The 12,878-nt window shown below is 37.3% G+C and overlaps 1 protein-coding gene across 12 annotated transcripts; it reads left to right on the top strand.

Moving 5' to 3' along the window:
- Positions 1–590: 590 nt before the first annotated feature.
- On the top strand, positions 591–10,904 carry LOC18444225 (uncharacterized). Of its 12 annotated transcripts, none has more exons than XR_002282608.2 (6): positions 591–1,374; positions 5,140–5,244; positions 5,365–5,789; positions 5,918–6,140; positions 10,321–10,493; positions 10,646–10,904. XR_002282608.2 is itself a non-coding variant. In XM_011628767.3 (4 exons), exons 1-4 carry the CDS (start codon positions 616–618, stop codon positions 10,770–10,772), a joined length of 1,164 nt encoding a protein of 387 aa, XP_011627069.1. In that variant the 5' UTR covers positions 591–615; the 3' UTR covers positions 10,773–10,904. The 12 variants fall into 12 exon arrangements, 2 of the variants coding, with proteins under 2 accessions (XP_011627069.1, XP_006854463.1); XR_016058866.1 differs by having other exon boundaries at positions 5,365–5,809; XR_016058870.1 differs by lacking the exon at positions 5,140–5,244.
- The last annotated feature ends 1,974 nt before the right edge of the window (positions 10,905–12,878 follow it).

The following is a 12,878-nucleotide window of genomic DNA, read 5'->3' as shown; positions in this document are numbered from 1 at the left end:
ATGGGTAGATATGGGGTGGCTATGAATTCATGGTAATATCACGAACTTTGGTTTTTTGGGTAAAATATTACAACTTTGTTCATTTATTTATTTTGTTGAGTGATAATATCAAACTTCAGCATGGGCTTTTCACATTTTTTGTTTGTGAATATCAGGTTAACTAAGATATCAGCCACTAGTTTCACTCCTTTGTAGATATTCCTCGTCTTTTGATTTTTTTTGATTGAGTTATTTAGTTTCAGATGGACTGTTCGCGGTATGTCTATTCACAACGAACATCTGGTGTTTCTCTGTTCTGTTATTATATTGGACTGACATAAAGCAATGTTATCTAGAGCACCCATGCTACCATTAACCAGAGCAGTTATACTTTCCATATACATATTACATATAGATAACTGAGAGTCTTACCAACTGTTTCTCTATCTTATTTAGCTTTTTATATCTTTCCCTGCTGATCATTCAATTTGTCTTTTTATTTTTTTCCTACTTTTCTATCTCTTGTTTATCATTATACTTTCCCAGCTATTAATTCAACGTGTTTGAGATTCTTACCAACTATTTTCTGTTTTTTTTTTGTAAACAGTTATTCTTTGAATTGCATTAGCAAAAACCATGCTCCTAAGAAGCTCCTCCACCCCAATTCTGGGCTCCCTCCATTCTTCCTCATCAGATAGCCCCAAAACTTTTGAGACCAGTTCCAAGCCTTCTTGTTCTGATTCTTCGAAGAAACTCTTCTTCAATGGAGGCCACCCCGATTCCATCTCTCTCCAAGGTGTGAGAAGAACACTCTCAGATAGCAATCTGCATGGGCTTATATCCACTGATCTCGATACATTTCACAGCATAAACCCTACGAAAACACGGAATTTCCCTCACTCCAAACTCCAAACAATTCCTTCTTTCTCTTTCTACAACAAGAGAGATGAAACAGATGAAGCAGCAGAAGAAGAAAACGATGATGAAGAAGAAGAAAAAGAAGAAGATGAAGAGAGTGGGGTTCAGCTTAACAATTCAATACAGAGGACTGTTACCATTGGAGGTGATATCAAGCCACTAGAGAGAGATTTTAGCTTTTCGAAGGTGGGTCTGCAGAAGTTTGGAGAGTTGGGTCTTGTCGACGAGTTGGGTAGAGAGAGAATGAAGGATCCAAGTTCGTTAAGTGACACTGGGCCTCTATTTTTGGCAGTGGGGTTAGGCATAGAAGGGGTAATTCCTAATACTACAACTGCCATGGCTGGGGGGAGTGGTGTTGATAATTTTCAGAGAAGTGATGATGAAGGGACTGATCTTGAGAGGTATTACCAGAAGATGCTTGAAGAGATTCCTTGCAATCCTTTGATCCTGAGGAACTATGCTCAGTACCTGTACCAGGTAAGAAAGATCTCTTATTTTAGTCCTCTCTCGTGTGAGAATATCTCTTTTTTTCTTCACAAATTAGTCTTTTCTAGTGTGAGAAATCTCTCTCTCAATTTTGTGTTTACCATAGCTTTCTGTTCTATGGGTTCTGGGCCACCTTTCTTTTTTTTAGCATTGGTTTTTGTTTGCGGTTGGAGTGAGTAGTGACTAGTGTTACTAAATGTTACGAAGTGAGAATTTCATTTTTTTTGATCTTGTATCTCAATAAATTTTCAGTATTGCTTATTTTTCCATATGGGTTTTGTTGGTGGTTTACATATAAGGCCAGGTGATAATAATACATCATGTTTAACTTATCCTCTTATCTGGTGATTAGCTTTTTCTATTTTGAACTTTTTGATTCAGTTGTTTTTGGGTAACATATCAATGGAGAGTAATAAAATTCCTTTTTGTTTCACTGATTCCTTAATTCTTTCATTAACTTCTTGCTAGTTTATATCTGAAATAGCATTTATTTCAAGGGAAATTTACATATGGACTGGGTAATTTTACTGAAATTTCCCCTTGCTCCATAAGTTGAGGTTTTTTACGGTAGGTGTTACCTCCCTGAAAGTCAAATTTGTTCCTTGTCTGATGTTTAGAACATTGGATTGGTTGTTACGTTTGTTTATTTTTTGACTTTCATGGGGCGGTTTGACATAAAAAAAAATCGAATCTCCCCATTTGTAGGGCAGTGCAACCGCTCTCACTTCCATCACGCTGCAGTATATGGTGTGGTCTGATGTTTGAAACATCGGACTGTCCTTTGTTATGTGAAACAACAGAACAAACGGCGGTCCGATATTTCATCAATGGGTTTTTTGTTTCCTTGTGTGAAACTCGGGCTTAAAAGCCCCACTTTCGCCCCATTTTCCCTCACACTCTCTCCTATTCTCTCAATCTCTAGACTCTCACTCTTTCTCTCTCAAAGCTCCATCTTTCTCGCTCTCTCTCAAATTGTCAATCTCCCTCCATAAGCTCACTGTCTCCCTCTGCAAGCACCGTCTCTCTCTCTCTCTAAAGTGGTCGATCTCTCTCTGTACTCTCATTCTCTCTCTGCAGGCACCATCTCTCTTTCTCTGTCTCTCTCACAAAGTGCTCTCTACCTCCTCTCCCTGTACTCTTTCACCCTCTCTCTCATATCCCATTCTCGTTGACATCCCAAAAATTATGGAACTCTTCTTGCCCTAAATGTTCACCTCTAATCTCCCTTTCCATCTTGCCTCACGTTCCATCATCCCCCACACCTTCCTCTACCTGAGCTTTCATCAAAACCTAGATTTTTTTTCCTTCAATTTGTGAAGAAATGTTTTTGTGTTGTGCCTTGGGCAAGCGATTTCCGCGCCTAGCTGGAGCTTCAGATTGCCAAACGTATGTGTTATCTATTATTTGTTATATTTATTTTGCTTTTGTTAAGTTCTATTTTTAATTTAGAATTTCTTTTGGTTTATTGGCTGTAGAAGAGCATTTATTTGTATAATACATTAGTAAATTTGCAATTTCTCTAGATTTATTGGTTGTAGATAACGGTCCATTTGTAGGATGAATTAGATATGAAATCTACTATTATCATCAGAAGAAGGATTTTGTGGTATATTTAGTTGTAGTTTTGTTAAGATTTATTCAATTTCCGATGTCTTTAGACTTATTGGTTGTAGAAGTGGTTATATTTGTATTTTGCACCAGTTATGATATTGGAGTTCTGCATTAGTTATGATGTTTTGGGGTTTGCATTTGTGCATTAGTTTATTTGTATAATGCATATGTATGCATTAGTCATGATATTTGTGTAGTGCATTGATTAATCCTTAGATTTATGGGTTGTTGATCCTAGTTCCATTCAAAACCATAAATTCATAAAAAAAGTTTTTAGAATAAGACCCCTAAAACTCAATATGTTGATAGAGTGAAGACAGTATTTTGAAGAAAAATTTCATGTTTGTTGGGTAAGGTTTTTAACAGGTTACTTCTTGGTCTTGGTTGGAAATCTTATTGTTTCTTTTTTTTTTTTTTCTTTTTGTTTGAATGAGTTAGATTAGTTTTTCATACTCTCTTGGAATTACCTAGACTGGATTTGAGTGTGAAATGGTGTTTGGAGAAGTTATATGGTTAGAATGTTGTTCCCTTTGATTTAGATTTGTGCCCATTCTATTGAGACATGCTTATATGTGATTGTCTTACCCTTATTTTAGATATTGGAGTTCTTAAATTATGCATTAGTGGTTGATGTGCTTTACTAATACACAATAGGAGTATTATCTGTGTTATTCACTATTGCAAACTGATCAATCCGAATATACTTCCGTTAGGATGGAAGTTAAATCAATTTCTTAGTTTTTTTGCCTTGAGATTCTAATGCATATAGTGAGATTGCTGCCATTTGTTGTTGAATTGCAGAACCCAAATTATGCATGCCTAGTCATTACTGGAATGTCTCACTTGTTTGTGCTCACTTAGTCTGCATCTCTGCCTTATTTTGATAAGCTCATCTTTCAGTGCACATGATCACCGGTTTGTGTCTAACTCAAGGTCATAGTTTCCCTTAAATATAGTGAAAGTAATTCGGTTGATGTTGACCCAAAAGAAAAAGAAACATACTTCAGGAAAGAAAGAGAGTAGAAAGAGCTGTTTATAAATTATCCGTATGTTGTGTATGACATTAAATGAATACCCTCCAGAGGGGAATTACAAAAAGTGGAGTTTATGTATAACCTTTCTGGAGATTGGAGGGCCCTATTATTTCTTGGAGTGGGATGCATCTATGTTGTAAAATTCATCCAAATGTTAGATTTGGCAATTATCCCCTGGGAACATATGTTATAATGGTGTTTCTCCATACGTGACAAAAAGTAACTTTAACTAAGTTATCTGCTTGATAAAATCTAATGCTTAAGTTGTGAGCTGTCGAGTGTAGAACTTTGGAGAAGTCTTGGGGTTGGGTTACCTGTGACATGCAAATTGCAACTATAGAACAATGCTACTTTTGTAACTCTTTCTGTACCCAAACATTGTATTATTTCTGCCACTGTGTGCCTTGCCAATTTGTACTAGCAGAATGTTGGTTCCACACTTTGGGATGTTGGAATTTTCAACCAATACTTAATCCCCTTTTTTGCCTACCTAAAAACATATGGGTTTTGAAGGTGCAAATCTGCTTACCAGTCACATGCATGTGCTATGATTATGCAAAATTTTACGAGTAGAAAGTGATGTACTTGAAGTATGAGAATTAGATTATATTGGTCTTGCGCATTTACTGCCTGTCAAAATATTCAACAAAAATTGTGAGGCAATCAGTAATACACTTGGTGAAGTATGATAATTAGATTATATTGTTCTTGCGGATTTACTGCTTGTCAAAATATTCAGCAAAATTTTTGAGGTACTCAACTGTTAGGCTCTTTTTGTGTTGCATGTAAAATGCCTAACATGTCAATTTAATGAATAATTTATTATTACATACTAGTTCATATATGTGTGCCTTGCCTAATTAACATACAACAATGGGTTGATGTGCTCATATTTGTCATTACATGGTAATTACTGACTAAGATGTCCAATTTGTGTATTTATACCTTCTGTCAAAAGTTCGTACTTTATGTCATTCTCTGTATTATTCAATCACCCAAGTTAGCCAGTCTTCCAAATTTGTGTGGATTTATGGATAAAATTTGTGCATAGTTCTGAGTGCAATATAGTATTCTTCCCTTAATATGCTTTCTAAAAAAAAGTCTGTTACAGTGTGATACATATACTATGGCTGACCCAGCAATTGACCAAGGAGTTAAGCCTGAGCTCTTGTACATGCAAAGCGATCGCGTCAATACCGATGTTTGGAAAGGAGTGGTAAATAACTCTATTGGAGCTCGACAATATCTACCTTCCTGATACCATTGCCAATATCTACCCTTATAGCAAGTGACATTCTATGCTGTTTCATGAAAATATTAATTGCCTCTGTTGCAGATTGGCAGAGTACAACGCACGTTGCAACACCTGGATTCAGCATTGGCTGCTGATGATTTGGGACCCAACACCTTAAAACACGTAATGGCTGCCCATTGGGAGCTGACCTTGCAGGCAGTAGAGGAGGAAGCAAAGCAAACGGGGTCTGGCTCTGACGAGCAAGTGCATGCAGCCAAGGAGGTCGCTAGGGAAGAGGTCTCCATGCCCGAGGCCGCGGAGGCAAATAAAGAGACCCCCATGCTTGAGCCTGTAGGGGAAGTTGGAGAGGAGCCACGATTCAATCTCCCACCGCGAAGGGGTCCAAGCACTATCCTACGCCGATCTGGCAAGCGTCCTAGCCGCCTTGATGAAGGGTCTAGTTATGGAATTCCGATTGCCTGAGCGAGGACAAAACAGTATATGCTGACACATCCAACAAAATAAGGGTCTAGTATTTATGTCTTTGGTATTTATTTGTAACTGAGGGTTGAAAATATGTTGTGTGATCGTTTTGTTCCCCAATTCAGATGTACTTGCTCATTGATCCTGATCCAATGTCATATGCTCATGCTAGGGCGTTCCTTGTAACGGCGCACCTGTACCAGCACCTTAGTGCAGCTAGAAATAAGCAAGGGATAGCTAGGACGTTCCCTAAAAGCTCCGTGCCGCAACGACTCCCCGTTGCAATGATAAGTACGCAAGGGTTCCTGTGCCATTTTGGATGAGCGCTGGTCAAGAATCTAGTCTAAGCGAATAGGATTCATCTAGCCGCATTGGAATGTCAGAGGTCTTAATAGGTAAAGAGTATAGAGTCGTGGATACAATGAGATGATGGAGAGTTAACATAGCTTGCTTGCAGGAAACTCAGTGAAAAGGGGTAAAAGCTAAGGAAATCGATGGATATAAACTTTGGTATACAAGAAAGGATAATAATAACAATGATGTAGGAATAATAGTAGACAAATATTTAAATGTTAAAGTAGTATATGCTAAGAGAGTAGGTAATAGGCTCCTTTTAATCGAACTTGTGTTAGGGGAGGTGTTGATAATTAATTTAATTAATGTTTATATTAGAGGATAGAATTAAAAAGACTATTCTGGGAGGACAGATGGACCAGTCCAAGGAGAACTAAATAGAGAGAAGATCTTTTTAGGAGGGTACTTAAAATGGTCACTCAGGATAAGATGGTAGAGAACAGAAAAAGGTACATTGAGGATGTGGATTTGGGGAAAGAAATGAGATGGGTAATGCTGTTCTTAACTTTGTTATGGCTTATGACCTAGCCATAGTAAACACCTACTTTAAAAAGTGAGATGAACATCTAATAATTTACAGAAGTAGATCATATATAAGTGAGATAGTCTTGTTTGTAGTTAATAAGACAATGATTATCATGTAAAGACGGTAAGGTTATCCTAGGAGTGTTTGACCATGCAACATATTCTCATGGTTATGGATGTTTGCATAAAGATGGAAGAGGAGTGAAATCAATAGGTCTCCAAGAACTAAAAAAGGGAGAAAATAGATTTGTTTAGGAATAAATTGACAAAAGAAGGAAAATATAATTCTAATGACGAAGTTCATGATATGTGAATGAGATGGCTGATTGTATTAAGAAAGTGGCAAAAGAAGTTTTAGGAGAATCTAGAGGAAAAGATATTCAGATGCGGAAACTTAGTGGTGGAGTGATATTTTAAAAGGCTATTAGCACCAAGCAATCATGTAACAAGGGCTTGACAGTGGAATAGAATGATTAAAACTCAAAAGAAAATAAAGATGCCAAGAAGATCGCGAAGAAAATAGTAACACTAATGTTAAAGCATATGATGATCTGTACAATAAATTGGGGGCAAGAAAAGGTGAAATAGACGTCTTCAAACTAGCAAAAATGAGGGAGGAAGTGTACAGATTTAGATCATGTTGAATGCATTAAGAGTGAGGATTAGAGGCTCTTGGTGAAGGATTAATAGGTCTACAAAAGGTGGAGAATTAATTTTAAAAAATTGTTAGGTGACGACCACTTTGGGAGTAGCATTAGGGGGAACTTTTGACATAAATGAAGTCAAAGGTCATAGATACATTCATAGGATTAGGATGTCTGAAGTGAATAAAGCGAATTAGGATGTCTAAAGTGAATAAAGCTTTGAGAAAGATGGAGATAGAAAAGACTTTAGGATTAGGTGGTTTGGAAGTGCATGAGAAAGATTGGCATATTCTGGTTGATCAAGTTGTTCAACATGAGTTTGAAATTAAAAAAAATGCAAGACGAATGGAGAAAAATACTATGTTAGCTATTTACAAGAACAAATGAGACGTAAAATTGTACAGACTATCTAGGGATTGAACTTATGAGCCACACTATGAAGCTGTGGAAGAGAGTAATTGAGCAACGACTAGAACCTGAAACAAGTATATCAGAAACTTAGTTTGGTTTTGTGTGAGGGAGGTAAACCAATAGGCTATTTTTGTACTTAGGTAATTGATTGAGAAGTTTAGGCAAAGCATACAATAGTGTACCTAAAGAGTAAATTTGGTGGGAGTTGAAAAAGAAAGGAGTCTTTGGAGGATATATTGACGTGGTGAAGAGATCTAGTGGAGAGAAGTGATTTTTCAGTGGCAGTAGACCGGTGTTTGGGATCAGTGTTGAGCCCATATCTCTTTGCATTGCCTATGGATAAGTTAACTAGGTATCTTCAGGAAGATGTATCATGTTGTATGTTATTTGCGGATGGCATAGCTTTGATTGATGAGACTAGCGATGGCATCAATGGAAGGTTAGAACTTCGGAGAGATATGCTCTGGAACTAAAGGTTCTAGAAGTAGCTGGACTAAGACGAAGTATGGAATGCAATTTTAGTAAGTATAGGAGCAGAAACGATGAATTAGTTAAGATGAATTAGTTAAGATTGATGGCCAGAAGTATCTAAAAGAGATTATTTTCGATATCTTGGTTGGATAATTCATGAGAATGGAGAGATTGATGAAGATATCACGCATAGAATTAGAGCTGGGTGGACGAGGTAGAGATGCCTTTGGAGTCTTATGTGTGTCCGCATGCCACTGAAACTAAAAGGGAATTTCTATAGGATAACTATGAGACTGGTTGTGATTTACAGGAATGATTGTTGAGCAGTTAAGAAACAACATTTCCATAAAATGAGTGTAGTTGGGATGAAAGAGTTGTGATGGATGAGTGGCAAGACGAGAAAGGATAGAATTTGGAGTGAGACGTTCAGGGGAACTTAGGGAGATAAGTGATAAGATGAGGGAAAATAGATTTACGTGGTCTAGCCATGTGGAGTATCTACTTACGGCAACATTGGTTAGGAGTGGCAATCTAGTTTAAGTGGAAGGCTTTAAAGGGCCAAGGAGGACCCAAAAAGACATGGATGGAAGTAGTGAGAGTAGATATGGTGACTTATGGTCTGATTGGAGGGTATGGCCCTTGATAGAGTGGAATTGCGGCAAAGGATTTGTATAGCCAAACCTCAAATAGTTGGGATAAGGCTCCGATGACGATGATGAATTCGGATGTACTTGCATTTTAACTTATTGCATGGTGCTTAATGTGATGAGTTGTGGTTTGCATTCACCGTATATATTCTTTTCTTCTTCTACTTTTTCATTCTCCTCTTCTTCTTCTTATTTTTTGGTAATGCATTATTATGTACCGGTGGTAGGATGAATATGTTTGATTAACACTTTATCAAGAATAATATGTTTGATTAGTCGTGGATACACCGGGTTTGATAAAGGGGCTCTCTTTGTCTATTTGACACTTCAGCCTTTTAGCGTTTAATGTATGTCATTTTTTTTTTTTGCTTGGAATATAACAATGGACGTTTGCATAGAATAGATGGAAGCAAGCCTTTTTTCTTTCTGCAGACATTGTTGCTCTGTTTAATATAGAATAACAACTGGTCTGATTTTGAAAATATTGGTCCGCTCTCTGTTTTGTGAAAGAACTGAACAAAGGGCAGATTAGATTGCTCTTTGTTATGTGTCATGCTTTTACAGAGGCTGGCCTAGTGCTTAAAACATCAGACCACTCTTTGTTCAGGAATGACACATAACAAAGAGCGGTCTGATGTTTAGAACATCAGATGGGTCTCTATATAAGCATGACACATAACAAAGAGCAGACCGATCCGGCCTTTGTTTAGTTCTTTCACAGAACAACGTTTCACATAACAACGAGTAGTCCGATGTTTTACAAAATTGGATTGGCCTCTGTATAGGCTTGCATAATAGAGGGTGGTTCGATGTTTAAAGCATGACATATAATAGAGGGTGCTCCGGTATTTCAAATGTCGGACTAATATAAAGGCAATTTTTTGTCAAGAAGTATAGGTTCCGATATTTGAATCATCAAACCGGCGCACAATAAATGTTTGCCAAGTATGGAGCGGTTCGATGTTTCAAACATGGACCGCACCATACACTGAAGTGTGACAGGTGTGAAACATTAGACCACTGTACAAATTGGGGTGATTCGATTTTTGTGATGTTGGACTGCCCTATGAAACTTAAAAAAAAAAAAAACAAAAAAAAAAATTAACAAGCAACTTGATGTTCCAAGGGCAAAGTTGGAAAAATATAAAAAAAGTTTAGGGGGTTAGGACCTCTCTGTAAAAACTTGAACTTATGGACTTAAGGGGTAATTTTGGTAAAATTACCTGGTCGATTGTAAATTTCCCTTATTTTTATTGTTCTTCGTACTATTAATTTCTTACTTGATTATCTTGACTAAGAAAAAAGATGGTCTCTTTACTAATAGAAAACTGATGTGGATTTTGTTCATGGGCAGGCCAGTAAATCAATAGTGAGTTTGACAATGCATGATTTTGTTAATTTACTTGTTCATCTAAATTTTAAAAGGTCCATTTATGAAGGGTATTCCTGTCATATAACTTCCTGCTATTAAAATTTCGTATCGTTTCTTTCTGGTATTTGAACTTCTCTCTTATGGTTGGCAGATCAAGGGAGACCATCACAGAGCAGAGGAGTTTTATTCAAGAGCCATACTTTCAGAGCCTGGAGATGGTGAGGTTCTCTCTCAATATGCTAGACTGATATGGGACCTTCATCATGATCGAGAAAGGGCATCAAGCTACTTCGAACAAGCAGTACAGGCTGCTCCTTCTGATAGGTGAGCTCTGAGACAATCATTTTGAATTTGTTTGTCATATTTCTCCCTTGAGATATGTGCGTACACACTCAACATACATACATACATATTACTTTTAATTGGGGTTATTCCCGTTGTATCTCTTAAACATGATTTTTGGTTTTGTTGGGCAGCCATGTGCTTGCCGCACATGCAAGCTTCCTGTGGGATATCGATGAGGATGATGAAGAGGACAATAAAAAACAAGAGTTTGTTGAAGTTCCAATGTTTCACGGAGCAGTTGCAGAAGCAACTGCTTGATTGTGATATATTTGTGTCTCGTAGTAACTGATCATGGTCTTGCTTACTCTACCTCTGCCACTTAAATTCGGGTTTGTTTTATAGTTTACATTAAATTCTGGTCTATGATCAAGTCTTTTCTTGTGCATGAAAGTAGGACTGCGTAACCTGGGCAAGTGTATACCGATTAAAATTTGTCGATCTTTTCTATATTTTGACCTCCTGGATTACTTACAAATAGTCCAAATACATCATGAGAAACAAAAAAAAACATAAAGAATCCCAAGAACTCACTTGCTGCCATTTCAACAATTCTTTTATTATACAAACAAAATTGCATAAACTTGATCTTTGGGAGCATGAAACACGTAACTGTATAAACAAAAAATAAATTGCTGGAAGATTACCTCAACTGGATTTTGCACATTCCACTCTGGGTCTTCTCTTCCGTTGGCCCACAGGATCAAAGTCTTTATCAAATATTTAAAGTATGGGAAACCTTAGGCTATCAACCCTTTCAAATCAGACTGCAATGGTGGAACCATAAGCAATACTAGGCCTCAATGCCTAAGCAGGGTAGACTAGATCTCAATATCTGGCATGGTAGATTAGGTCTCAATACCTAGTATGGGGCGTGCCTGCACTTGACACTTTGCTTGGGGGTGTGCCCCTTATTTTTTACCCCAAAATAATTCTAAGTGAGGGAGGCTTAGAGAGAGATGAGAGATCAAAGAGGGTGAGAGGGTGTGTGCCACTTTTAGAGGTAGAGAGAGAGAGAGCTCTTGAGGTGTAGAGAATAGGATTCCCCATGGTGCCTACTTATAAACTTTCTCTAGGGTTAGGGTTTCTTAGGGTTAGCCATCATTATGGAGAATAGATTCAGATCATTGAACATATGAGACCTGTGGAGTGAGAGATTTTAGCCATACAATCCTTAGATTAGCGATTATGATTAAAATGAAGGTGTTAGAACTTTATCCTTCAGCTTCCTTAACCTAGTCCCATCAAATAAAATTTATATAAATTATAAAAAATATATCATACTTTCCCGTCTCTTTTATAATTATCTTACACATGCGTACTTTTTTAAAATGATATCTTTTTAATTTTTCAAACCTTCTTATCTTGTTGCACTTGAGTGAGTTCCGTTTGATGGCCTCAACCCAAAATTAGGAAGTTTATGCTTAAAATTGGGGAGTCCCTCTCATGGGGCCTTATGGGGGCCCCACGCACCACCCACATGTGTATTTCATGGTGGGCTCTGTAATTCATGGTGGGCCCCAATATATTATGGTTTATAAATATAAAATTAATTTTTAATATAAAAATTAATTTTTAAAAAATATTTATTATTTTATTTTTCTCTCTGTATATTTAAAGTACTAAAAATTCAACATCTCTTTATTTATCAATCCATTTTGAGAAAATAAAATATCCAGAGATTTCTAAAAATTGAAACTATCAATCTAAAAATTATTTAACATCAAAATAATTAATTCTAAATAATTTTAATGGGATTTAGATCCAACTAGGTCAAGGAATTATTAATTTGCTGAAGCGTTACATCTTCTACTGTATACTATAATCCACTCTCACTTTTTCAAACTGACCTAGCAGTTCCCATATCCCACAGACCGTCGCAGGGGTTCATGATTGAGCTACTAAAGTCAACCAATAGGTGGAGACACAATCCAAGCCTATGGATTACAAGTTCTCCCCTAAAGACAAGTCCATGGTTGGACAGACCTGGTGCAATTACAACTTTATGGTGCATAGGGTCATCTTTCGCATAGGTACGCATATTACCCTCAATGGTGACTCTTTCTCAATACGACTATTACATGTACATGTCGATGGTTCAATGATGAGGCTTTGACCCTCATCTCTACAAGCCTACCCTCACATACAAGGGTCACACAGTCCTTTGGCTCACGACCCTGGGCAAATTCGACTTCATTGAGGGATAACCCTGCTAACCCTCCTCGATTGTGCTCAATGGCCAGGTAATTAAGGGTTTTCCAACTCAACTGGCCTAACACGTTAAGCCTAGTCTGAGCATCGACAAATGACATTTGCATATCTCGGTCCCTCTGGACCATACTCTCACTGGAATTCATTGTTCCACTA

This window comes from Amborella trichopoda, chromosome 7 (assembly GCF_054954075.1).
Source record: "Amborella trichopoda isolate Santa Cruz 75 chromosome 7, AtrichopodaSantaCruz75HAP2 v2.0, whole genome shotgun sequence".
Taxonomy (NCBI): domain Eukaryota; kingdom Viridiplantae; phylum Streptophyta; class Magnoliopsida; order Amborellales; family Amborellaceae; genus Amborella; species Amborella trichopoda.
Note: the sequence above shows the minus strand (reverse complement) of the source record. Positions and strands in the feature narration are given on the sequence as shown.